Here is a 25,903-nt window from a genome sequence, read left to right as displayed (position 1 = left end):
AAGGTAGGGACGGGGGCCGCTGTTCACCATTCATTCATTCATCCAACACTTACTGAGCACGTATGAAGCCCCAACCGGACACCGTGGGGAAGAGAGTAAGAATTGTCTGTTGGGACTTCCCTGATGGCGCAGTGGTTAAGAATCTGCCTGCCAATGCAGGGGACACGGGTTCGAGCCCTGGTCTGGGAAGATCACACATGCCATGGAGCAACTAAGCCCGTGCTCCACAACTACTGAGCCTGTGCTCTAGAGCCTGCGAGCCACAACTACTGAGGCCGCGTGCCACAACTACTGAAGCCCGCGCACCTAGAGCCAGTGCTCCTCAACAAGAGAAGCCACTGCAGTGAGAAGCTCGCGCACCGCAATGAAGAGGGGCCCCCGCTCGCGGCAACTAGAGAAAGCCTGCGCGCAGCAAGGAAGACCCAACGCAGCCAAAAAATACATAGAAATAAATAAATTTAAAAAACCACAACTGTCTGTTGGCACGTCTAGACATATTTACAGTACTACTGTATATCCAGAATCTTTTAAGGTTCCATCATCTCGTTTGATCTCGTTCAATAAGAAGTCTGCCAAGCAGCGTTGCAGATAAGGAAGCCGAGATTCAGAGTGGGAGGGACTGCAACAGTTCACCCAGACACCTTTAGGTCGGCTGTCGCGGCGGGAACGCAGCCGAGGACCGTGGCGACCGTCCACAGTCACGTGACGCGGGAACGTCGGCAAAGCCGCAGGGGCGCGCGTGGCCCCCGTAGTCGCGTCAGGGGCTGGCCCGCCGTGGCGTCCACCGCCCCGCCCCTGCTCCGGTGTCACATGACCGGCTCTTAGACAATATGGCGGTAGCGGTGGTGCGGCGCCGTGGCTGACCAACCGCGAATGCGGTGGGCTCCTACCTGGCGTGAGGGGTGGCCTCAACCGGGAGGGGGCGGGGGATCGGACTCTCCTCAACCCGCTCCGGTCTCTGACCTCACCGGCGTTCCACTCGTCCCTCCGCGCGGTGTGTCTGCCGGGGAGGGGACGCATGATAGAGCCCGGGTTCCAGCCCCCGTGCTCTGTGCTTCGGGGCAAGCTCCTCTCGGTGTCCGAGCGCACCTCCCTCGCCTGGGTTCCCTCCATCCTCCTTTCTCCAGCCTCCTCCCCTCGCAGGTGGGATCGTCGGTGGGACCGTAGCGCGGGCGGGCGCGGCCCCCGGGACCATGTCCGGGTCCGACACCGCGCCCTTCCTCAGCCAGGCGGATGACACGGACGACGGGCCTGCGCCCGGCACCCCGGGGTTGCCGGGGTCCATGGGGAAACCGAAGTCCGAGGATCCCGAAGTCCCAGACCGGGAGGGATTGCAGCGCATCACGGGCTTGTCTTCGGGCCGTTCGGCTCTCATAGTGGCCGTGCTGTGCTACATCAACCTCCTTAACTACATGGACCGCTTCACCGTGGCTGGTACTGACTTCTGGGAGAAAGTTAGAAAGGGGGATGGGAGCGGGGTCCCGAAGGTGGGGCTGCCTCGGCCATCCCATCCTGAGTCTTCTCCTTCCCAGGCGTCCTTCCGGACATTGAGCAGTTCTTCGACATCGGAGACAGTAGCTCCGGCCTTATCCAGACCGGTGAGTGGAGGCCCCTCCTGGGCACACAGCACCTCTTCTTTCTGTTCTACCCCAGTTGGGGCCACATGCTGGCGTGCCTGGGGCCTTATTTTTGGGAGGTCCGGTGGCCGAGCTAGGGGAGGAGATGGCCATGGGTCTGCCCTGAGGTTGTCCTGTTCGATTAGGACACCACATTTAAAGAGATTTAAAGAGGGAGTCAGTTTAGTATAACGGTTAAGACAGACCTGGGTTTATATACCAGCTTTTCACTTAATGTGATGGTAGGCAAGGCCCTCAACCTCTCTAAGCCTCACTTTCCTTGTCGGTGAACTGGAACTGGTAATAACCCCGGCTCACCTCATAGGGCTGATGTGAGGATTCAATGAGATAATGCCTGTGAAGTGCATAGTACAGTATTGGAAAATGGTAGGCACCCAGTAAATAATGGCAGAAGAGGGTGTCTAGAAGGGGAAGAGGTGAGTTTTACTTGTTCAGAACTTTGGGGTTTATGGGAAAGGCAAAGCCAAGTCCTATTTTCCTTCCTTCCCTCCTTCCTTCATTTCTGAGCACTTACCATGTGTCAGGCCCTGGAGGAAGTACTGATAACATCCAATGAATTTGGCAAGACATTTTACACCCATTGTCTTCTAATCCTTTTATCAGCCAAGGAGTTGGTGTTATTATTCTTGTTTTATAGAGAAAGTAGGTAGTATTATCTACATTTTTATAAAGAAACTGAGGCTTGGAGAGGAGTTAAGACTTGCCTAGGGTCACACAACAAGTTCGAGGCAGAAGAGGAGTTTGAAACCAGATCTTGCAGTGTTCTTTGCTCCACTCCAGGCCACCAAGGAACTGGAGTTATTTAAGCCAAAGTTTAATGGAATGAGAATAGGATCATAGGTCCAGGTCTGCAAAGCTCTAAAGAGTTGTTGAGTTAGAGAAGAAATAGGTCTGGGACTTCCCTGGTGGTCCAGTGATTAAGACTCTGTGCTCCCAGTGCAGGGGGCAGGGGTTCAATCCCTGGTCCGGTAACTAAGATCTCACATGCCCCGTGGCTCAGCCAAAAACAAGAAAACAAAAAAAACACACGTCTTTCTTGGCAACCCTCTTCACATTTTCATTTGACACATGTTTGTTGAGCACCTGTTTTGTGCTCGGCAGTGTGTTAAGTGATGGAAACACAGTCATGGCCAATACAGTCCTTGTCTTCCTGGAGCCAGCATTTTGCTGTGCATGAGGGGGGCAACAGTCCCTGAAAACCTAAACTAATAATGAGATAATTTTCTATAGAAGTAACTGTTATGTAAAAGAAGACAGAGTAGCTGTGATAGAGACTGGATATGTGGTGGTTGGGAAGGTTTCTGAGCTGAGGGTGGTTGGGAAGGTTTCTGAGCTGAGGTTGTGGAGCTCAGGGGAGAGAAGAGACAATTCCAGATAGAGAGGACAGCAGGTGCCCAAAGCCTTAAGGTGGTATTGAACTTGGTAGTTGGGCCATTGGGGTGCAGAGAGGGAAAGTGGATAAGCATGAAGTTGGAGGGGTAGGGAGGGGCTAGATCAGATAAGTGCATTGCAGACCAGGGTATGGAGGAAGGGATGAGTCAGCTGGGCCATCCATTCTACAATGGAAGATTTGAAGAACATTGGAGATGGAGCTGGACGACTACTACCTCCCCCAACCCCCGCTTGCAGGAAGCTCTGATAGTTTCAGGGTTGGGAGTTATTCCTGCCCCCCTTCGCCCTCCCTGAGCTGGTTTGGGGGTGGGGTAGGGGTACTGGGGCTGGGCTGTGACTCTCTGCTTCCCCCCAGTGTTCATCTCCAGTTACATGGTGTTGGCACCTGTGTTTGGCTACCTGGGTGACAGGTACAATCGGAAGTATCTCATGTGCGGGGGCATTGCCTTCTGGTCCCTGGTGACACTGGGGTCGTCCTTCATCCCCAGAGAGGTGAGGTCCCACACTGGCTCCTGCTTCTGCCCTCCCCCCCTGCCCTCTCCTCCCCCGGCCCTGACTCCCCCATCAGTCTTTGCTGCTCCTCTTTGGAGTCATTGCATACTGGGCCCGGGCAACTTGTGCGGTTCCCTTGGTCCATGCCGTCTTCTGTTCCCTGCTTGCCTGAGTTATCTGCCCACCCCATCCTCTCCCCTTTTCTTCCAGAACCTTCTTCTGTCCATCATCCCCTCCTTCCACTGCACACCTAAACACTCACATTTCTGTGTCACAGGAAAGACCTTACCAGAACTGCCCTCTCTCCGTCTTCCTCTTCCTAGTCAGACTTCCCCAGAGGGAAGCTCCAGTCTGGGTGAAGGAGCAGCTGGGGAGAGGCTCTCGCTTTGCCTGCACTTCCTCTCCTCCCACTACCCCCTTGAGCACTGCCGGCTAACCTGCCCCCGTCGCTCCTTTGCCAAAGTCAACAGTGCCCTCTCAGTTGCTAGCTGTAGCTCCTACTTCCTAGTCCTGTTCTCATTGGATCTCCTGGGAGCCTCTGGCTCTGTTGACCCACTTCTTCCTTCCGAAAACTCTCTTCTAACTTCTGTGATGCCCTCTTCTGGCTTTCGTCCTGCCTCCCTGGCTGTTGCTTCTTTGCTCCTTTGAAATCACCTCTGTCTGTTCTCACTTTCTGCCCTGGGACTCTTTCTCCTCAGCCCCGGACACTACACACTCTCCTTGGGTGATCGTGCCTTGTTCTTAGCTTTGGTGTCTCTGGTAGACAAATAAACCCCTGCCTAAGATCATTATTCACTGTTGGGGTGTCTTGGGTGGTTTGGACAAGATAGAAATAAAGATTTATTTCGTACCTACTGAGTGCAAGGTAATGAATAGACCTTTTGTTGTCCAGTTCTCACAATAGGTATGTGAACAAGTTGTTATTATCCCCCTTTTGCAGATGAGGAAACTGAGGCTCAGAGAGGTTAAGTTGCTTTCTCAGAGTCACAGCTAGTAAGTAGTGGAGCCAAGATTCAAGCTCAGGTCTGTTTGATTCTAAAACCCAGACCTCTCCTGCCATCCCTGCCACCTCTCCAGAGCTGGCTGGTGAGGGAGGCTGGGAGGCTGGCTGCAGGGCGGGGTGCCACCTCCCCCATATCTCGTTCCCCAGCGATTCTGGCTGCTCCTCCTGACCCGGGGCCTGGTGGGGGTCGGGGAGGCCAGTTACTCCACCATCGCACCCACCCTCATCGCTGACCTCTTCGTGGCAGACCAGCGGAGTCGGATGCTCAGCGTGTTCTACTTTGCCATCCCTGTGGGCAGGTGAGTGGACCTCGGCCCTGGTGGGGAGGCAGAAGGGCCTTGCCTGGAACGGGACTGACCAGCCGTCTCTTCTCCTCCCCCACCCCCTTCCCACAGTGGTCTGGGTTACATTGCAGGCTCCAAAGTGAAGGATGCGGCTGGGGACTGGCACTGGGCTCTGCGGGTGAGTCGGGTCACAGCCTGGGGAAAGGTTAGCAGTGCACTCACTGATTCCCCCTTTCTACCGTCAGACACCCCCTTTTGAAGGCAGTGCTCACGCTGCCAAGCCTACAGGCAGCCTAGCTGCCCTCACTGCGAAGCCACGTGCTAGGTAAAACTCTTGATTGCAGGTGATAGAAGCCCACTGTACAACTGTAAGCCCCCAAATGGGACTGTATTGGCTCTCATAATGGAAAGTCCCAGGGTGAGCTTCAGGTAAAGCTGGATTCAGGACTCCCACAGTGTCACAGGAATTTGATCATCCTTTTCTCAGCTCTACTTTCCTCTGTTATCTTCCTCTCAAGCAAGTGAAAGCTCCACATGTTTATCTTCCCGTTTAGAAACTTCAGCACCCTGGATCCTTGAGCAGTAGTCCTGGATGGTGTCTGATTAGATGGACGTGGGTCACATGCTGGCACTGACTCAATCACTGAGGCCTGGGAGGTTTAACATTACTCTTGGCCAAGTCTGGGTTATAAGCCCCACCCTATTTGAACCACATGGGTTGAGAGAAATGGGGGGAGTGGTTTCCCAAAAGAAAATTAGGGTGCTGTTGCTAAAGAGGGAGCAGTTAGGCTTGCAGAAACAGAAACACTTCCTAGTGGCAGTCACCCCCTCCCCTCAGTCACAGGTTCAGCTTCCTTGAGCAGGCACTCACTGGGTGTTTGAGGTCTTGGGGCCTGAGTTGCTTTTATACACCCTCACTTTCTCTCAGCCCCCAGGGTTGAGTGTCTCCCTGTCTGTGCCTCTCTTGAAGCCCACTCTTTCCCCAGGTGACACCAGGTCTAGGAGTGGTGGCTGTTGTACTGCTGTTCCTGGTAGTACGGGAGCCGCCAAGGGGAGCTGTGGAGCGCCACTCAGACTCACCACCCCTGAACCCCACCTCGTGGTGGGCAGATCTGAGGGCTCTGGCAAGAAAGTGAGTTCAGTTCCATCCTAACCCAACATCTGAGGCCCCCAGGGAGGCCCTGAGGTCTAGTTTGAGATTTACATGGGTATGGTCTTTGTTCTGTTTTCTGTCAGCTGGCCCTACCCTAAGGCCAGGAATTCTGTCGCCACTGCCCCCTTATGGCAGCTGCTTGAATTACAGGCCCAGATCCTGGAAGCCAGTACAGCCTCCAGACTCAGTGCCCTGACTATTAAAATAAGCCAGAGAGGGAGAAGAGAGGTCTCTGACACCGATACCTCAGTGGAGTCTAACTTCCTCCCTCCTAATTGTCTGCAGTCCTAGTTTCATCCTGTCTTCCCTTGGTTTCACTGCTGTGGCCTTTGTCACGGGCTCCCTGGCTCTTTGGGCTCCTGCTTTCTTGCTGCGTTCCCGCGTGGTCTTGGGGGAGACCCCCCCCTGCCTTCCTGGAGACTCCTGCTCTTCCTCTGACAGGTACCCAGATGGGGTCTGGGCTGGGTGGCCCTGCAGGTTGCAGGGGATGAAGTGGAGAGAGTCTGTGATTCAGACTCAGGCAAGGAGAGTTTGAATCCTGACTCCACAAGCTACTGCCTCTCCCAGAGTCTCAGTTTCCTAGTCTGGGAATAAGTGCCTTCCTCTTGTGAACCATGGGGTGCTGTGCCTGGATGGACCTGGGTTGTGAGGGTGGCCGGGATGGATGATCTTTCTCTCTGGGCCACGGGGGTGAGGCTAACCCCCTTGCCTCTCCCCTTCCCCCCAGCCTCATCTTTGGGCTCATCACCTGCCTCACCGGGGTCCTGGGTGTGGGCCTGGGCGTGGAGATCAGCCACCGACTCCGCCGCTCCAACCCCCGGGCTGACCCGCTGGTTTGTGCTGCTGGCCTCCTGGGCTCTTCACCCTTCCTCTTCCTGTCCCTTGCCTGCGCCCGTGGTAGCATCGTGGCCACCTATGTGAGTAGCCAGCAGGTGTCTAAGGGGGTGTTCTGGGTCTAGGGTGGAGGAATGGTGCACTGGGGCAGGACTAGGGTCAGAGCCAACTCTGGAGTGGGAACGCCTGGGTTTGAATCTCAGCTCTGGCCATTCTTAGCTGTGTGACATTGGGCAAGTGACTTAACCTCTCTGTGCTCAGTTTCATCTTCTGTAAAATGGGAATAATAGTAGCAACTGTCTCCTAGGGGTGTTGTGAGGGTTAAATGAGTTAATAGATGGGCCTGGTACCTAGTGAACCCTCCATGTGTTTGCTCTTCTTGTGATGAGACCAACGCCCCACCCCTGTTCCCTCTCCTTCACCGCCTACCTCCCATCCCCCAGATTTTCATCTTTATTGGAGAGACACTGCTGTCCATGAACTGGGCCATTGTGGCTGACATTCTGCTGGTGAGTAGGTGGCCCAGGGTTACCCCAGAGGCTGATGGGAGCAGGGAGTGGGGGCAGGGGACCTCACTTGCCTTGAACTGTGACCTTCACCCCTTCTTCAAAACCCAGCCCTGGACTGACTTCAGAGTCCAACCCCAGGTGGGCCTGTAGCCCGGGCCTGCCCTGCCCTTCACCCCAGCCACACCTCTGAGCTGGGGTTCACCTGACCTCAGCCTAGGCTGAGCCTTGGCCCTGTCCCCGCCCTCTGCCTCCTGCCCCTCTTTCCTCCCAGTACGTGGTGATCCCCACACGACGCTCCACTGCTGAAGCCTTTCAGATCGTGCTGTCCCACCTGCTGGGTGACGCTGGGAGCCCCTACCTGATTGGCTTGGTGAGCACGGCCCCTTGGCTGGGCCTGGGGTGGGGCTCGGGGGACCCCACATTCCCAGTACCGGCCGGTGGCCAGTGGCCTGAGCACAGGCCAGATTAGAGGGTCTCACCCTAGTGAGGCATCCAAGTCCCCTGTGCCAGGCACCCTTCACCTCGGAGGCTCAGCTGGGTGGGCACGATTTTGTCTTGGCAGATTTGCACCAGTATGGTCCAGGCCTAAGTCTTCTTCGGTCTTCTGGAGTTCAGGGGCTTCCTCTCCGTTCCCCTGACTTTTCTTTCCTTGTCTCCCCACAGATCTCCGACCGCCTCCGCCAGGGCTGGCCCCCCTCCTTCTTGTCTGAGTTCCGGGCCCTGCAGTTCTCACTCATGCTCTGCGCCTTCATGGGGGCGCTGGGCGGCGCGGCCTTCCTGGGCGCTGCCATCTTCATTGAGGGCGACCGCCGGCGGGCCCAGCTGCACGTGCAGGGTCGGTCGGGCCTCCCCGCTGTCCGTCCACAGCTCCTTGCCTGACTTCATGATGCTGCCTGCTTGTCCATCCGCCCACCCACCCAGCCCCGTGTCCCTTGCAGCCCTCAGTCCACAGCCCTCCCCTCCCTCGGCCTCGGGTCTCCCTGTCCCACGAGCTGATGCCCCACTGTGTGGCTCTGCTGCCCCATCCATTTGCCAGTGCCTGTTTGTCCCCTCCCTGGCCCTGTGTCTGTCTGTCCATCCAGCCCTGGCTCTGATCCCTCCCTGACAGGTCTGTTGCGTGAGGCCGGGCCTGCTGATGACCGCATCGTGGTGCCCCAGAGAGGACGCTCCACCCGGGTCCCCGTGTCCAGTGTGCTCATCTGAGGGGTCACCGCTTGCTACCTGCACATCTGTCACATCTGGCCCTGGGCCCACCCCAGGAGGTGCCCGGGCCCAAATCCTCGGCTGGCCCATTTTCTAGGAGGGGCCTTGGGCCATGTTCCAGCTCCCACACACTACACAGGTGGCCAAGAGGGGATTCTGGGGGTCCGAGAGGGGGATCCCCCACCACTGGAGCAGCCCCAGGGGCTCGGTGCTATTTGTAACTGAATAAAGTTTGTAGCCAGACCCCAAGTGCCTGCTGGAGTCTCTCTGGGTGCTAGTGATCTCTGGATTGCAGGGGACGCCCCCTCTATAGTCCCAGGTTCCCAGTGGCTGTTGGGTCACTCCTGCGGGCCCTTGGGCAAATCCCTGCCCTTCTGGGCCAGTGAATGAAGGGGTGGAGTGAGCTGGCTTGGTGTGACCGTGAGTCACTCATGCCCATGTCTCCCCGAGAGCCCGCCCGCCCTTGGCAGGCCGTCCAGGGTGAGGTGGGGTGGGCATGCCCTGGGCCCCTCAGAATTCCCGGTGTCAGGGCCTCCCTCCTTGCTGCCTCCTTGAGCCACACTGTGGAGGGCACCGCAGCTGGCTGGCCTGCAAGTATCTTTTCCTCCTCCCACTGGTCTGAGTTGCCCCTTGTCCCGGAGGCCAGCAGACCCTTCCTGAGGGCCCGGGGTGGCTCCTGAGGTGGCCTCCTCCCCCTCCCTACTGGCTGGGTGGGGGTGGGAAGGGGGAGGGTGCAGCCAGCTGAGCCCCGATGATTTCCTGCCCTCACCCGGCGCTCACCACAGCTTCCTGCCGCAGGCAGGCAGGCGCTGAGGAGAGGCAGGCGCAGAGCCCAGGGGCAGGTAGGGCTGGGGCACAGGGTCTGTGTAGGGGTGGCTGGCGCCCCAGACTCCAGGCCAGGGCCTGACTGCCCTGGGTTCAAGGGTCTTCCAGAGCCCGCGCTGACGCCCACTCAGCCCACTGAGGGGAGGAGACCCAGGGAGCCCCCGAGGAGGGCGCAGCTGCCCCCCACCAGGCTCCCAGCCTGGTGCCCGCTCGGCCCCTGTACCTTTTCTGGCCTGGCCCTTGGCCTGCTGCTGCTCTGTCTCGGAGGGGTGTGCGGCGAGCAGCTAGGCCAGGTGCAAGCTCTCCCTGCAGATGGAGGCAGTCAGCCTGGGCCTCTTTGTGCTGGGCCTCCTGCTGCTGCCTCTCTTGGCCGTGCTGCTGATGGCACTGTGTGTGCGTTGCCGAGAGCTGCCAGGTGAGTGGGTGCTGGTGGGGTGTCCAGATGCTCAGACACACCGACAGGGATCCTCACCCCACGCCCCAACTCCTTTGTCCCTCTTTAACTCTTTCGAGTCGCTGAGAGCCCCATACTCCATCACCCTCTGCCCTCGTCACCCCCTTTTCCTGCCTCACGGGCCCTCTCTTCCCCAGGCTCATATGACACTGCTGCCTCCGATGGGTGAGTCTGCCCCGTCCACCCTGGGTGTCTCCCTCAATACCCCATGCAGGGCTGGGCCCCAGGGGACTGAGATGGGGTCTGGGGCCTCTCCCAGCTGCTTACCCAAGCTGTGTCTCTCCTGCTAGTTTGACCCCAAGTAGCATCGTGATCAAATCGCCTCGTGAGTACATGGAGGGTCCCCTTCCTCGGATGCGGGGGGAGCGTCTCCTGGCGTGGGTGGGAGAGCGTGTGCCTTTGTTCAGTTTCCCCTGTGGCTGCCCACATGGCCTTGACCTGAGCTGGGGGTGGGGAGGGAGGTGGGTGCCCCCCGCAGGCCTGTCCAGGGCACAGGGGTGTCAGGGGTTAGTCTGCCCTTCGAGGCCTCGTCCAGGGTAGGGGCGTGAGCTTTGGAGTCGTTCCTTCAGCTTGGTCCTGTATCCTCAGCCACACTCGCCTCCTGGCCACCAACCACTTCCTACCCGCCTGTGACCTACCTGCTGCAGAGCCAGCCAGACCTGCTCCCCATCCCGTAAGTGGCCACTTCCCCTCCAAATCCCCCTTTTAACCCCCTCACCTGCTTGGATTGGGGGCCTCTTTCCCTGTTGCAATCCCTCTTGCCCCAGAGCCCCACCCCAGCATGCCCTCTGACCTTTGATTCCCAGGAGATCCCCACAGCCCCCCGGAGGCTCCCACCGCATGCCGTCTTCCCAGCAGGACTCAGATGGTGGTAAGCGTGGAACCGGGCCCATGGGGCTGGGGCCGGGCAGAGGACGGGCCCCTCTGAGCTGGCTCAGTCTCCCTCTCCCGCTCTCTCTGCAGCCAACAGTGTGGCCAGCTACGAGAACGAGGGTGCGTCAAGGACCCCGGCGGCCCTGGTTGGGAGGACGCTGGGGCCTGTCCTGGGCTCTGCTGACCCTGTGTCGTTAACCCCCCCAGAGGCGGTCTGTGAGGATGCGGACGAAGACGAGGATGAGGAAGACTATCCCAACGAGGGCTACTTGTGAGTGGCCAGGCGGGAGGTGGGAGCCGAGGCCGGGGCTCCTTGCTCACCCGCTCCTTGACTTCCCTCAGGGTCGTGCTTCCTGACAGCGTCCCGGCCACTGGCGCCGCCGTCCCACCAGCTCCTGTGTCCAGCAACCCTGGCCTCCGAGATAGCGCCTTCTCCGGTGAGTCGGCCATCTGACCACTCCCTGCCCCTCTGTGCTGCGGCCCCTCGGCTCTTCCCTCTCCTCCTGGATGTTTGCTCCCCCTCCATTTTCTCTCTTCTCTCTTTCTAGCACTTCTGTCCTTCAGATAGGGGGACTTCCGGCTCCGATCTTCTGATTTCCTTACCTTTTCTCTCCTCTTCCCTCCTTGTCTTTTGCTTTTATTGTCTGCGAGATTTCCTTGACTGTATTCTTCTTTTGACTCTATGCTTTCATTTTGTCTTTCTTGTCCAGAAGCCCTTTCTTTGTCTCTGAATGTTCCTTTCTCATAGCCTCCTATCTTGTTTCACAAAGGCAATATCATCTCATAAATCTCTAAGGATATTGATTATAGGTCGTCTTTTTTGGGTTTCTTTGGGAAGTTTTCTTCTGCTTCCTGTGTTGTTTCAGTTTCCTTTGGGCTGCTTTTCTCTCTTCATTTTGGTTTCATCCTGCCTGTTGGAGGCTTTTCTAAGTGTCTTGTGATCTTCAGTGTTCCATTCCTCTCCTTTCTCTCTGTACTTGCTCTGGGTCTTCACTTCCACACCCTGGCTTCATGTGCCATCCTGATTCTCAACTCATGGCCTCTCTCTTGAGCCCCAGACCATCTGTCCAAGTGCCTATTTTCATTCATTCACTCATTCAGTCATCCATCATATTTACTGGGTACCCCTGATATAATCACATCTAATGAGGTAGAGTTGTGATTAAAACAGCTAACATTATTGAGGGCCTACTACATGCCCTACTAAGAGTTTTATGTGTATTAACTTATTAATATTAAACCTCACAATTCCCAGGGGCTTTTGAGCCTGTCTCTTCCCCTCCTGCCCCTCACTTGTCCTATCTGTACAATGACTTGTTTATTTAACAGAAACTTGGCAGAACTTACTGTATGACAGGCCTTATTTTAATTCACCGTTTTCACAACACCCCTATGCAGTGGGTACCGTTCCTCACCCTATTTTACAGATGAGAAAACTGAGGCCCAGAGTGGTTAGGTAGCTTGCCTGAGGTTACACAGTTAATGCTGGAGCTGGACTTGAACCTGGGCAGTTTGACTCCGAAGCCTGCCTTGTCCACATCCTCAGGGAGAAATAAGTCAACACATGAAAGAATAAGATGTCGTCGATGGCGCTAGGCGTTAGGAAGGGACAAGGACAGGAGAGGGGGGTCAGGGCAGGCCTGGTTGAGGAGGAGAGGCCAGCGGGGCTGATGGCGCCTCTGACTCGGCCCAGCCCTGCGTGTTGTTTCCTTCTGCACACGTGTCGCCCAGCCCCACCACCCCGAGCCGCTCCCCGTCCCTGCTCCCCAACCTGAGGGACATGCTGGGCCTGCTGTCTCTCCTCCCACAATTCCGTTTCCCCTAATCAATTCTGGTCAAGTTGTCCTACTTCTCTCCATCGCCACCCGCGTCGCAGGTCCGGACCGCCCTCCCTGCCTCCCTCTGGGGCCGACGGTGGGGATGGTCTCTGGGGGTCTGCGTGTAGGAGTCTCGGGCTGGTTATGTGGAAAGTCTTTGGGGGCTGCGGTTGGGAGCCTCTGGGTGTCTGCCTCGGGGGCTCTGGGTACCAGTGCGTGGGTGCCAATGCTTTTCCTACAGTGAAGTCGGGGGAAGATTACGTGAACGTTCCTGAGAGTGAGGAGAGCGCGGATGCGTCCCTGGGTGAGCGGCTGGGGTCCGCCTTCCCTCCTCACTCTCGCGCCCCCCACCCCATCCTCACTCTCATTCCGGCCTTGAGGGTGCCCACCGCCCCCTCTCTGGCTCCCTCGCCCTCTGCCTGGGTGTCCTCCTCCTCTCTCACCCCCAGTGTGGCCTGCCCCCCTTTCGGTATGGCCGTCCCTCCTTCTGACCTGTCCCCACAGATGGGAGCCGGGAGTATGTGAACGTGTCCCAGGAGCTGCCGCCCGTGGCGAGGACCAAGCCTGGTGTGTGTCGGGGGAGGTAGGGCAGACACTGGGGGAGCTGCCTTGGAGGAGAGCGGGATGGTTTGTGAGCTGAAGACCAACCTCCCCTTCCCTCGCAGCCAGCCGGAGTTCCCAGGAGATGGAAGATGAGGAAACTCCAGATTATGAGAATCTCCAGATTCACTGAAGGCCTGGTGAGAGGCCCCGCCCGTCCCAGCCCTGCCCTGGACCTGCGGGCCCTAGGCCCTCCCCGCCCTCCCCGCCCTCCCCGCCATCTCAGCCCTCTCCTCTCTGAGTCTGGGGCCCCCTGTGACCGCCACGGACCTCCTGACCTTGTACCCCTCCCTCTGTCCCTGTCCCGCTGTGTTCCAGTGAGAGGCCGTGCGGGTTCTGGAGCCAGCCTTGCCTGGGAGTGCCGAGCTGAGCAGCCGGCAGTGGCTCTGTGGGCCCCCACTTGGCACCCTGCCCCGTCTCCAACCTGACGACAGCCTGAGAACTTTCCCCCTAACTTATTGTCACTTTGGGGTCCAGTCTGTGTGGCCCCAGTACCCTGCACCTTCTGACGCAGCCTGAGAATGAACCACCCCGGCCCCAGCCCTTCTCTGTAACAGAATAAAGGCTGCTGTGGTCTGTAGTGCTCTTAGCTTTGGGGGGCGCAGTGGGTCGGAGTCAGGGTGAGGGTGGGCTGTGTCTGAGGTCCTGAGTGTGTGTGTGTGTGTGTGTGTGTCTGTGTGTGTTTATGGGTCTCCATCCTCACAGACCCTCTGTGCTCCCGAGGGTCCTGACCAGGTATGTGTGAGTGACTGAACGAAGCCTGGGACACGTCACCTTCTGAGTGAGGCAGTTCTGAGCCCGGCTGGCACTCCTGGGGCTCAGGTGCGTCTCCTCATGAGATAGTCCTTGGAAGTGGCAGACGATGGCCGAGGTGATGGGAGAACAGGGCGTGGGGAAGCGCTGGGTGGGCGTCTAGAGCAAGACCCTTCTCCACTGGCCCCTTGTTTCTCCATCTTTAAAACAAGGGGGTGGACTTGATGACCTCAAAGGGCTTTCTTTTTTCTTTTTCTCTTTTTAAATTAATTAATTAATTTTTGGCCGCATTGAGTCTTTGTTGCTGCGCACGGGCTTTCTCTAGTTGCAGCAAGCGGGGGCTACTCATTGCGGTGGCTTCTTGTTGCAGAGCACGGGCTCTAGGTGCGTGGGCTTCAGTAGTTGTGGCACATGGGCTCAGTAGTTGTGGCTCGCGGTCTCTAGAGCGCAGGCTCAGTAGTTGTGGCACACGGGCCCGGTTGCTCCGCGGCATGTGGGATCTTCCCGGATCAGGGCTTGAACCTGTGTCCCCTGCACTGACAGGCGGATTCTTAACCACTGCGCCACCAGAGAAGTCCCTCAAAGGGCTTTCTTAATTCTTACTTTTTATGGTTCTTAACGAAACAGAACTTTAAAAATTGTCTAAGCAACTGAAAAAGTTAACGGGCAGCACAGTCCTCTTCAGACTTGACGTACAGATGACTCACCTGGGGGTTTTGCGAAAATGCAGATTCTGATTCAGTCCATCTGGGATGTAGTCTGAGACTCTGCATTCCTAACGAGCTCCCAAGTGGTTCTACTGCTGCTGCTCTGAGACCCCCCTCTGAATAGGAGGGTCTGGTGGATACCCTGGTCGTTGGGACTGGCTCCCGTGCGGGCGTGTGACAACCTGGCCAGAGTGAGGCCCAGCGCTGGACATGGGCAGAAAGTGTCAGGAAGGAGAAGCTTTTTGTTCATGGCAGTCGTGAAGCTGGGAGAACATGGTCCTAGAGCCCCCACCTGGAGAGCCTCCCAAAAATGAAGCCAGCATGGAAGAGAGAAGGCCCGGAGGTGGGCAGGGCTGGCTTCCTGGTGGTGTCAGAATGCCTGGATCCAGTCACACCTGAAGCGAGACATCCCCTCAGACTTCTGGTTACTTGGGCCAATAAATGCCAGTTTTCTTCAACCAGCTTGATTTGGGTTTTCTGTCTCGTACAACCAGAGTAGTCCTGAGTGGGATGCACAGTTGCTGGCGTCTGGCCTCCAAGGGTAATAGCAACTGCTCCTCTGTGGAGCGCCTGCCACATTTCCACGCTTATTTCATCATTGTCACGCCCCTGTTGTCAGTTACTGTGCGTATCCCCATTTTGCAGGTGAGGAAACACAGGCTCAGAGAGGAAAAGTGATTTGCCCAAAGGCACACGGCCAAAGTGGCGAATCTGGGCTGAGATCTGGGCCTGTTGGCCTCCAGAGTCATTGCCGCCAGCACCCTTGCTCTGGGTGTTGTGTTAGGTGCCGCTGCCCCAGGTGGGGAGGTTGTGAGAGGCCCGTTGGAAAAGTGGGGGAGGGAGGTCTGGGGAGGGGTTTGGACAAGCTGGACATCAACAGGTGGCATCGTCTTTTTTTTTTTTTGGCCGATGTGCGGCATGCGGGATCTTAGCTCCCCGACCAGGGATCGAACCCATGCCCCCTGCAGTGGAAGCACGGAGTCCTAACCACTGGACCGCCAGGGAAGTCCAAGTCATTTTATTTGGAGGAAATAGAAAAGGGCAGAGGCACCTTCATGCCTGGGCTGAGGGACAGAAACAGTTTACCAACAAGGTCATGTTGGTGCCACCACACTGAGAATAACCTAGCAACATCAGTCAAGCTGAAGATGGTGTGTCCCCTTGCCTAGCATATCCCTGGGTATAAACCTGGACAAACCAGCACACGGGCTAAGGGGTGGGTCCAAGGGGCTCAGGGCAAACTGTAATGGCCGACAGCGGGACACAGCCGACACCGTCACTGGGAGAGTGGACGGAGGGGCTGCAGTCCACTGACACCGTGGAGACCCACCAGCAGAGAAAGATCAGTGGACTGGAGCAACGTCTGTCAACTCCGCTAAATATCACCAGCAGAAGCTGGAGCGAGAAAAGGAAAGCAAGTTTTTTATTTATATAAACCTAAAAACGTGAAAAACCTGTACATGTTGTCCGGGGATACACATATATGCAAGGATAGTAAGATAGGCAAAGGACGGAATTCCCAGCCTGTCCAGTGGTTACGACTCCACGCTTTCACTGCCATGGGCCCGGGGTTCCATCCCTGGTCAGGGAGCTAAGATCCCACAAGCCGTGAGGCGTGGCCAAAAAAAAAAAAAAAAAGAAAAGAAAAAAAAAGATAGGCCAAGGAATGAGGAATATCAAACTCTGGAGAGTGGCTACCATGGGCCGGAGCGGGGAGGATACCTGGGAAGGAGTTCAGGAAGGCCTCCATGGTATGTGTAATGTCTTGTTCGTATTAAGTAGGGTTGGATACAGAGGTGTATGATACGTGACTCTCTTAAATGTTTGCATATCTGAATGATTTTGTAATAAGAAAAGAGGCCAAGACCTAAGGGGGCAGTGGATGGAGGCAGAAAAGTAGGGCAGCTTTAGGAGGCAGTAAACAGGAGGCTGAGAGGTGCCGGTCTGTCTGCGCCAAGTAGGTGAGTTGCATATGGCGCTCCAGGCTTTAGGAACAACGTAGGCAAAGGCCCTGAGGTGGGATCAGTGAGGCGGCTCCTAGAGTGATCCACAGGAGAAATGGTGGGCTAGCTGAAGAAGTGGTGGTGGCCGTGGAGCGAGGTGGTAGAATAGGGGATGTTTGGGAGGCAGAAGCAAAGGACGTGGTGATGGGTTGGCTGTGGGCCGTGAGGCTTGGGGAAGTCCAAGGTGACTCTGGGTCCTTGCCTTGGTGGATTGGGGGCGGGGTGTGCCCTGAGGCACGAAGCAGCTTCCCACTGGTGTTTCTTGGATCAGCGAGAGAATGTGCTTTGCTTCCACCAGTGGATGAGCCAGGAGGGACAGATAGTCAAGGCAATGAGGTCTACGGGGCCGGGCTGGGGTTCTTAGCACAGTGCGGTGGTCAGTAGGTAGAATCCCTGCAGATGAAAGCTGGGGAGCAGAAACAGATTTTTTTCTTCAAGTCCGTTGTTGGAGGAAAGGTAGATTTAGTGTTAAGTGAGAGAGAATATTTTCTGGAATTGCTGGGGAGACAACTGGGTGTTTGTAAAGGCCATCGGAAGGTAACAGCTCTATTGATTTGGGGTCTCTCAGAAGCAGTCCTTGAGACAAGGGTCCCAGTGCAAATAGTTTATTTGGGAGGTGGTCCCAAAATCACTGACAGGGGAGTGAGACAGGAAAGAGAAGGCAGCCAACAAAGGATGCATTATAGAGCCAGTTACCTATGCGGGCAACTGGGACACAGCCCTGCCAGGGCAGGCTGGGGGCCTTGTGGAGTGGGTGGGTATGAGCCATCCCGCCCGGGGAGGGAGCTGGGGTATTTGTACAACCTTGCCCGTTACTCACCAACTGAGGGTGGCTCCAGGGAAAGGGGGGCTGTTAATTCTCCAGAACTTCTGGCCTGCCACTCATGTGGGCACAGTGGGCACCAGTGGCCCCAGCAAGCCTGGAGCAGAGGAAGGCAGGTGCCGGCAGATGCGCGGGCCAGTGAGCCCTGAAATGGTGAGGAGGGCCATGGACGAGGCATCGACAGTGCCTGCTGCAAGAGCTTGGGCTGTTTGTGGTATTCAGTGCCATTTTTTCCAAAATGCACTGTGTGGCTCATGAGTCCCGAGAGAAGCTTCTCAAGGAAGCGTTCTGCTTTCAGGAGAGTTTGGGAAAAGTGCATTCTCTAAATCCTCCTGGCAGAGTCAAGTGCACTTTGCTGAGTTCATGGCTCTGAGGGATCCTGTGAGAAACGTTTGTTTCTCTTTGCCTAAACTAGTATTCCCCAAATGTATTTGACTTTAGAAGTTTTAAAAATGTTATTATTAGCATTTTGCTGGCCACCTTCTAACATCTACAGAGGACTTCTTTTGTTTTTCCTTGCCAGTATCCGTGCCTTCTTCTTCCAATGACGCCACCTGGATTTGAAATGTCTGTGTGGCTCAGGCGGGACTGAAGTCTTAGATGTGCATGTGACCCAGGATTGACCAATCATTATATCCCACCCCCTGGCTACAGTCATTGGTTGATAGAAGGGCACATGACACAATTCAGGCCAATGAGACACATTCCTGAGACTTTCATTGGAACTAATAGGAAAGAGAAGCTCTTTGTCCACTGCGGTGTCAAAGCCCATAAGATGTAGGCCTGGAGCTTTTGCAGGCTTCCACTTGGAGGGAGCCTGCCTGAGAATGAAGCCTCCAGAGAGGAAAGCAGAGTCAACAGAAATGGAAATAGAAAAACTGAGTCCTGATAGCTGTATAAGCACCCAGATCCAATGATCCAATATGCCTGAAGACATTACTGCCTGATGAGTCAATCTCATCAGGCCAATTGGTTAGGCCAATTTGAGCCAGGCTTTCTTCCACTTGCCACAAAAAGATTCCTAGTGGATAACCACAGCGCCTATCATTTCCACCAAATCCCAACCACAATCAGGCCAACCCGGGCTGGTGATGAGCCCCTGGTGACCAATGTGTGAAACTCACCTTTTTCCTCACCCTCCACCTCTTCTAACTGCTCCTCAGAGATACCTGCGTGCACACTTTATGGCTGGTAACCCATCTGTCCTGGACACATGGGTCTGCCCTCCTACCTAATCCCCTCCCAGTGTCCCACTTTCCTCCTCAACACCCACCTGCCCAGGGAAATCTTTCTGGTTTTTCCTTACTTTTGCTTTCTTTACTTGGTATTATTATTCTTGGAGCTGATGAGCAGTAATTCTAGAGAGGGGACTGAGTTTGGTGGCAAGAGCACTGGGATACAGGTGAGGAGACTTAAGTTTGAGTCCCAACTCTGCCACTAGATTTCTGGACTTTGGGAACCTTTGAGGATGTTGAACTTAAGTTTTAAAACCTTCTCATTTTGAGGTCCCTAGCCCCAAAAGGTGTCCCTGGAAGTAAAAGAATGGGATCCCTTGTTGCTGAGAAAGTTAGAACTCAGGTATGGCTGGAGTCAGAGGCTTAAGTATCACTACCAACTTCTAATTTCTCCACTGATTCCATTTTCACAGCCTCTCCCTTGTGGTCATGTGATGGTTCTGGCAGCTTCAGGGACCATGTCCTTCCAGTTCCTATCCTGGGTGGGTGGGGGGAGCAAAGTGTCCCAGCACCGCCAGCAAAAGCCCTAAACTTACTCTAATTGTCTTAGCTTGGGTCACAAGACTCCCCGAACCAATCACTGGCCAGGAGAATGCCATGTGCTGACTGACTTAGGCCTGGGTCATATGCTCCACTCTGAGGGAGTGGAAATGGGGAAGGCACCGGAAATGGGGAAGGCACCCAGAGAAAATTAGAGGCTATTGCTGGTAGAAGGGAGGATGGCTGTTGGGATGCATTTATTCCACATTTATTGTGTGCCACACTCATGATTTCACTGAGTCTCACAACACTCTGGTCTACAAGGTATAAGGAGCTCCTTTTGTAGAGAAGAGAACAGGCTCAGAGAGGTTAAGTGATGTGCTTAAAGTCACACAGCAAATGCCAGAGTTATTTATGGAAACGCAGCCTACTTTGGAGTGAAGGGAGGGAGACTATGTTAAAAGTTGGTGCAAAAGGAGAAAACAAGGAGGCAGACCCAAGGAGAAATTCCACAGAGAGCAAATTCTGCTTTGCATAGGGATTTTTGCTAAAACTTTTGGGAATAAGGCTCTCTCTCTCTGCTGGGACCCCTCAACAGGGAGGACACATGGGCCTGGAGCTTCCAGGGGCCACCATGTGAAGGGCACCTGTGAGGGGGAAGATAGCACAGAGGTGAGCAGCGCCAGGTAGGGGGAAAATGGTTCCTGAGAACATGGGTTGAGGTCCTGGATCCATACATTCCTGAAACTGGCACCACCCATGAACTGTTCAGTTACATGAGTTAATTAACACCCTTCACTTGGCTCTGCTCCAGCTGGGTTTCTGTCATTTGCAAATGAAAGGGCCCTGACTCATCTGGACAGGATGCTGCGGATCTTCGACCTTCAACAAGGCCCACTTTCAGGCACTGACATAGGCCACGTGAGATGCCACACGGTTCACATGTTTGGTCGCTACCGTGACCCTGAGTAAGTTCGTCTCATTATCACCCTTTTACAAATGAGGAAACTGAGGCTCAGAGAGGGCAGGTGGCCAGACCAAGCAGGGTACTGGCTTCCCCTCCCCAAGTGGTCTAAGCAACCCCTGTTCCCAAGTGCCTCCATCTATCTGTACCCACCAAGTCCCCCCTCAGGCCTCTCTGTCCACCTCTGTCCCTCAGCGGGGTGGGTAGCCAAGGTCGTTCAGGGCTCACTCCCCTGCCGGACTTCAAAGGGGCTGCCCGCTCTGGGCTGTGGGCAGCTGGACCTGAGCCGAGTCCCTCTTCTTGGGGACACACGGGCTACGTGAGGGGTGGACGCTTGGAGCATCTGTGGCCCTGTGGGGGCTGGGAGCCCCCTGAGCTCTGAGAAAGAGGAGGACCTGGGGCCCCTCCTGCCTCCACGCTCGGGGTCCCTGTCCCCGTCTGCCTCCTGTATGCCTCGGCTGGGCCTCTGTGCACTCTCTCCCTCTCCCACCTGGCTCTCAGGCTCGCCACCTGTCTTTCTGTTTCCGGGTCCCCCGCGGCACCCCGCACACCAAGCTCCGGCTCCGGGCCCCCTCGCTCCCCATCCCACTTGCCACTTTCACTTTTGCCTCCGTCTTGTTCTCTCGGCCTCTCCCTTCCCTCGCCCCTCCTCATCTCTGTGTGTCTCTGGATCACCCGTTCCCTTCCTGACTCTTTTGTCTCCCTCTCTGTGGGCCTCAATCTGTTTCTCAGTCTCTGTCTTGGAAGCCGTATCTCTCATCTGTCTCTCTGCCCTGTCTCTCTCTGTCTCTGTGGCCCTCTGTCTCTCTGTGATCTCTCTCTCGTTCTCTGTCTCCCTCCTCCTCTCCCTACCCCACCCTCCCCACATCCTGAGTTGTCTTTGGGGAACCGGAAATTTGGGGGATCAGAGAGATACCAGGAGGCTCAGCTGCTGCCGCCTAAAGATAATTGTGGGGGGGCCTGGGCTGGATGGGGGGGGGAACCCAGAATCCGCTGCGTCTTCCTCCCAGCCCTGGTGCACGCAGAGACAGACAGGAATTATGTCACCCCTTTGGGGCTCAGGCCGACCCTCTGTGGACTGGGCCTGATGAACCCGCCTCCCTCTCCGGGTTCCTGTGAGAATTAAATCAAGTAGCCCAGTCGGAGCAGGAGCTCAGGAAGTTGGGGCGAGTGCGGAGCAGCAGGGAGGGGGCAGGGCGGGGTGCCCAAGGGCGAGAGGCTGGCTGGGGTTGGTGAGGGGCTGAGAGAAGGGAGGCTCCCAGGTGCTCTGAGCCCATCCCTCCCGTTCCCTGCACCTCAGGGCTTCCACCTGTACCGCGAGGTGGGCTTATTTATTTAACAGATGTTTGGCAGACCTGTCTGCTATTCACTGCTTTAATCCTCACAATACCCTGAGGAAGTGGGTTCTGTTATTTATTCTATTTTAGAGATGGGGAAACCGAGGCACAGAGAAGTTGAGTGACCTGCCCATGGTCACACAGCTGGAACCCTCGACGTGACAGGACTCTGGCTGAATTAGTCTGGTCATTGCCAATGTCTGGGTACATTGTATACGTGCCGGTTTTAAACAGTGGCAGCATTAACTCACCTTAAATCTTGGGGAGAGAAAGTAATTTTCTTCTCAATTCTGATTATGGTTATGGAGAAAGGTTCTTTGGTGCTATTAACTGTCCTTAGACACTTGCTAATCTCCCTTTTTGCACAGAGAGGAAGCCTCAAGCTCAGTGCCCTGAGCAGGCAGCTGGATGAAATTTAATCATTTTGATTTTGCTGGATTTGTTTTTTAGGGTTTCCTTTTATTTAAGGAAAGAAATACAGGATTTCCATTTAGGAATGTGGCATGTAGTTGCCTATTAAATGAACTTGAGGTTTTTTGTTTTGTTTTGTTTTGTTTGTTTTTGTTTTGGCCTCACCGCATGGCTTGTGAGATCTTAGTTCCCTGATGAGGGATTGAACCTGGGACCCCTGCAGTGAAAGCCCGTGTCCTAACCACTGGACCTCCAGGGAAGTCCCTGAATTTGAGTTTTTAAAGGAAGTCATTTTAAAGAAAAATAATAAGATTGAGTACAGGCAGTTATGGATATGGTAAAAGTCCTGAACGTGGATTCAGAATTGAATTTTAGGAAACCCAGAGCCGGTCGGTGACTAAGAGCCCTTTACTTGCTCTGCCAATGTCCCTCCCAGCCTGGCCGAGCCCGCGATTGCCTCTCCCAGACCTCATGGCCAGTCAGTAACAGAGCTGAGACCCTAGCAGCCATCGGAGGGGCTGTATGGGTGGTGATGGAGGCACTGCAGCCTGGGAGACCCTCCAGATCCTGCAGAGCTCCTGGTAGCAAGCAACAGAAACCAGCTGAGATTGTTTGCTTCAGAGAGATTCACCAGAGGGGGAGCCAGGCCCAGAGGATCACAGGAGAGCGCTGAGGCGGGCTTGGAAAACCAGCAGGAAGTGAGGGGAAGTTCTGAGCACAGGTGGCCGTGCTCAGACATTCCCAGCCCTGCCATCAGGCCACTGGCTTGACCCTCAACTGTTCCTCCCAGGCCCCACACCCATGCCCAGGCTGCCTGGGTGTTGGGGAGAGGGTTCTCCCTATACGGGAAGCAGGGCCAGGGCCCTCCAGTGTCCCGTCACTCACGGCTCCTCCCATGTGAGTCAGGGTCACGGGCTGTGGACTGCTCCCTCTCCCAGGCCTCCCCACCCCTGAATGGGGAGCCAGGTGCCTCTCATCACCAGGCCTAACTCTTGCTCTGCCCTGGCCTTACTTGGAGCTCCTTCTCTGCTCTGGGCCTCAGTCCACCCATCTGCTGAGTGGGGGTGATGGGGCCCAAGCAGATCAGTGGTTTTTAAATTACCCCAAGGAACTAATTCAGAGATTCGGCAGACAGTGGATGTGTTGAGGCAAATAGGAGATTTTGAGGGGCGTCTGTTGACCCAGCCTTTCTCTAGGACAAAATAATTGTTATAATTTACTTTTACCATAAAAGATAATGGTATATCTGAACTCACAAATCAAGTTTATGCTGGTTGAAAAAAAACGTTTATGCTGATAACAGGCTGCTTTTTATCTGTTTCATGTATGTGGGCCTGCTGGCAGAATTTCAGCCATTTACCTCCCCCTTGCTCTCTGAGCCAGTCATGCTGACCTTCCTGCCCCATCCTCCCCAGACAGGCCAGGCTCACTTCTGCCCCTGGGTCTTTGCACTTGCCCTTCCATCTGCCTGGAGCCCTTCTCCCATGTCCTCACATGGCCCTCTCCTTTTGTCATTAAGATCCTCAAGTAATCTTGTCCCACTCCCAGTCACCCTGGATCGGGTCACCCCAATGAATTGGCATCATAACACTGATTTTTTATGCATTTGGTGTCTATCGTTTGTCTCTCCTCTAGATTGTGAGCTAGTTCACCCTTCATCTCTCTCACTCCAGGGCCTGGCATAGATCTTGGCACAGAGTAAGTGCTCGGTAAGTATTGTTGAATGAATGAATTAAAAGAGAGCTGACGACAAGCATGTGAGCCCCTAAGTGACAAGTTCCCCACGGCCCTTGCAGTCCTAACACGTGGTTACACATCCAGCCTAAGGGAAGCACTGTCTAAGAGAAGGATTGCAATCTGGTGGCCCACTGCAGTGTTTAATTTTTTTAAAATTGTGGTTAAAAAAAACCCATGTAACAGAAAGTTCACCATCTTAACCATTTCTAAGTGTACAGTTGAGTAGTGTTAAGTATATTCACCTTGTTGTACAACAGACCTCCTGAACATTTTCACCTTACAAAACTGAAACAACTCCCCATTCCCTTTCCCCCAGCCCCTGGCAACCACCAATCTATTTTTTGTTTCTATGCGTTTGACTTTAGCTACCTCATACAAGTGGAGTCATACAGTATTTGTCCTTCTGTGACTGGCTTATTTTACTCAGCATCATGTCCTCAAGGTTCATCCATGTTGTAGCATGTGACACGATTTCCTTCAATTTTAAGGCGGAATAATAGTCCATTCTATGTATACATAACATTTTGTTTATCCCTTCCTCTGTTGAAATGTCTATACAAGTCTTTTGTCCATTTTTTAATTTGGTTATTTGGCTTTTGTTGTTGAGTTGTAGGATTCTTTATATATTCTAGATATTAACTCCTTATCAGATATATGATTTGCAAATATTTTCTCCCATTCTGTAGGTTGTCTTTTCACTCTGTTGATTGTGTCCTTTGAGGCACAGAAACTTTTAAGTTTGATGTAGTCCCTTTTATCTATTTTTGCTTTTGTTCCTGTGCTTTTGGGTGAGATATTCAAGAAATCATTGCCAAATCCAATGTCATGAAGCTTTTCCCCTTATGTTTTTTTTTCTAGAAGTTTTATAGTGTTAGGTGTTTAATCTATTTTGAATTAATTTTTGTATATGGTGTTAGGTAAGGGTCCAACTTCATTCTTTTGCATGTGGATATTCAGTTTTCCCAACACCATTTGTTGAAAAGACTGTCCATTCCTCATTGAATGATCTTAGCACCCTTGTTGAAAATCATTTGACCATATAAGTGAGGGCTTATTTCTGGACTCTCTATTTTATTCCGTTGGTCTATCTGTCTGTCTTTATGTCAGTGCCACACTGTTTTGATTACTGTAGCTTTGTAATAAGTTTTGAAATCAGAAAGTATGAGTCTTCTAAAATTTGTTCTTCTTTATCAAGATTGTTTTGGGGGACTTCCCTGGTGACGCAGTGGTTAAGAATCCACCTGCCAATGCAGGGGACACAGGTTCGATCTCTGGTCCGGGAAGATCCCACATGACTCAGAGCAACTAAGCCCGTGTGCCACAACTACTGAGCCCGTGTGCCACAACTACTGAAGCCCACATGCCTAGAGCCCATGCTCTGCAAGAAGAGAAGCCACTGCAATGAGAAGCCCGCACACCGCAATGAAGAGTAGCCCCCGCTCGCCGCAACTAGAGAAAGCCTGCGTGCAGCAACAAAGACCCAATGCAGCGAAAACTAAATAAAATAAAAATAAATAAATTTATATTAAAAAAAAAAAGACTGTTTTGGCTATTCAAGGTCCCTTGAGATTCCACATGAATTTTAGGATGGATTTTTTTCTATTTAATTTTTGAAAATTAGTTGCTGTATTAGTTAGATTTGACTGAGACCTGACTATAATAGCTCAGGCAAATAATAGTCTAATTCTTTGTGCAAATTAGAGAAAGATACCCTATTCTCCACAGACTTTATTTCCACCTGTTGGAAAATTGTTGTGATATGCTTATTTTGTTCAAATAAGACATTCCATTATTGTATTCCAGAAAATGGTCACATGCACATATAAATCTGCCATGTCCACCACGTGAATATGTCCTGTGAGGCAAGCAGCCCCTGGTCCAGGGAGGTGTGCCAGCTCCACAGCATCACCAAGGACCCAGCTTCCTTCTACATTTCCTAGTCACCATCCTCAACTCTTACCTCCATCCTCAGAGTCACAAGATGGCTGCCAGTGCTCACATCTGTGTTCCGGCAGGAAAAAGTAGAGCTGGGAGAGGCAAAATGGGTGCCTCTCCCACCAACTCCAAGCCCCCATTCCAGATTTTATGCATCTCCACTCAGGGAGACCACAGCTTCTATTTCACTAGCCAATCCTAACTTCAGGGGAGGCCAGGAAATGCATTTTTTTTTTACCTGATCATGTCTTCAAATCAGAGTTCTGTAACTAAGGAAGAAGCAAGTAACAAGAGGGCCACTGTGGGCTCCCCACTGTTGCCAACATGAAGAACACAGGTAATTTCCATATGAAATTCAGTTCCAGCTTCTCCTGAAGACGTGACATGTCTGGCAAGGCTGGCTCTGCATTACCACGTGGCAACTACTGGCCAGAGCTGGGTA

The 25,903-nt window shown here is 54.1% G+C and overlaps 2 protein-coding genes across 8 annotated transcripts; both read left to right on the top strand.

Moving 5' to 3' along the window:
* The first annotated feature begins 817 nt into the window (after nucleotides 1-817).
* Nucleotides 818-8,750, top strand: SPNS1 (SPNS lysolipid transporter 1, lysophospholipid). Of its 5 annotated transcripts, none has more exons than XM_059896325.1 (13): nucleotides 818-1,143; nucleotides 1,230-1,434; nucleotides 1,533-1,598; nucleotides 3,385-3,521; nucleotides 4,672-4,823; nucleotides 4,920-4,986; nucleotides 5,795-5,940; nucleotides 6,247-6,402; nucleotides 6,689-6,878; nucleotides 7,239-7,304; nucleotides 7,576-7,674; nucleotides 7,968-8,139; nucleotides 8,413-8,750. In XM_059896325.1, exons 1-13 carry the CDS (start codon nucleotides 874-876, stop codon nucleotides 8,505-8,507), a joined length of 1,821 nt encoding a protein of 606 aa, XP_059752308.1. In that variant the 5' UTR covers nucleotides 818-873; the 3' UTR covers nucleotides 8,508-8,750. The 5 variants fall into 5 exon arrangements, with proteins under 5 accessions (XP_059752308.1, XP_059752312.1, XP_059752310.1 ...); XM_059896329.1 differs by having other exon boundaries at nucleotides 824-878; XM_059896327.1 differs by having other exon boundaries at nucleotides 827-878; nucleotides 1,144-1,434.
* An 837-nt stretch (nucleotides 8,751-9,587) lies between these two features.
* Nucleotides 9,588-13,656, top strand: LAT (linker for activation of T cells). Of its 3 annotated transcripts, none has more exons than XM_059896332.1 (12): nucleotides 9,589-9,747; nucleotides 9,924-9,951; nucleotides 10,077-10,111; nucleotides 10,375-10,459; nucleotides 10,593-10,657; nucleotides 10,750-10,779; nucleotides 10,867-10,930; nucleotides 11,002-11,096; nucleotides 12,718-12,780; nucleotides 12,981-13,059; nucleotides 13,142-13,216; nucleotides 13,395-13,656. In XM_059896332.1, the coding sequence occupies exons 1-11, from the start codon at nucleotides 9,645-9,647 to the stop codon at nucleotides 13,170-13,172; spliced, it is 678 nt and encodes a 225-aa protein (XP_059752315.1). In that variant the 5' UTR covers nucleotides 9,589-9,644; the 3' UTR covers nucleotides 13,173-13,216; nucleotides 13,395-13,656. The 3 variants fall into 3 exon arrangements, with proteins under 3 accessions (XP_059752313.1, XP_059752315.1, XP_059752314.1); XM_059896331.1 differs by having other exon boundaries at nucleotides 9,592-9,747; nucleotides 12,981-13,043; XM_059896330.1 differs by having other exon boundaries at nucleotides 9,588-9,747; nucleotides 10,750-10,930; nucleotides 12,981-13,043.
* Nucleotides 13,657-25,903: the final 12,247 nt, after the last annotated feature.

The sequence above is a fragment of the Balaenoptera ricei genome, chromosome 15 (genome assembly GCF_028023285.1).
Source record: "Balaenoptera ricei isolate mBalRic1 chromosome 15, mBalRic1.hap2, whole genome shotgun sequence".
Lineage (NCBI taxonomy): Eukaryota > Metazoa > Chordata > Mammalia > Artiodactyla > Balaenopteridae > Balaenoptera > Balaenoptera ricei.
The sequence above is the reverse complement of the archived record's forward strand: the minus strand, read 5'-3'. Positions and strand labels throughout refer to the sequence as shown.

Coding starts and splice junctions, on each gene's coding strand:
- SPNS1 (XM_059896325.1), top strand. CDS start 874: ATGCGGTGGGCTCCTACCTGGCGTGAGGGGTGGCCTCAACCGGGAGGG. Junction 5,941..6,246: donor CTGAGGGCTCTGGCAAGAAA/GTGAGTTCAGTT, acceptor AATTGTCTGCAG/TCCTAGTTTCATCCTGTCTT. Junction 8,140..8,412: donor GGCCCAGCTGCACGTGCAGG/GTCGGTCGGGCC, acceptor CCTCCCTGACAG/GTCTGTTGCGTGAGGCCGGG.
- LAT (XM_059896330.1), top strand. CDS start 9,645: ATGGAGGCAGTCAGCCTGGGCCTCTTTGTGCTGGGCCTCCTGCTGCTG. Junction 10,931..11,001: donor TATCCCAACGAGGGCTACTT/GTGAGTGGCCAG, acceptor GACTTCCCTCAG/GGTCGTGCTTCCTGACAGCG. Junction 11,097..12,717: donor CCGAGATAGCGCCTTCTCCG/GTGAGTCGGCCA, acceptor CTTTTCCTACAG/TGAAGTCGGGGGAAGATTAC.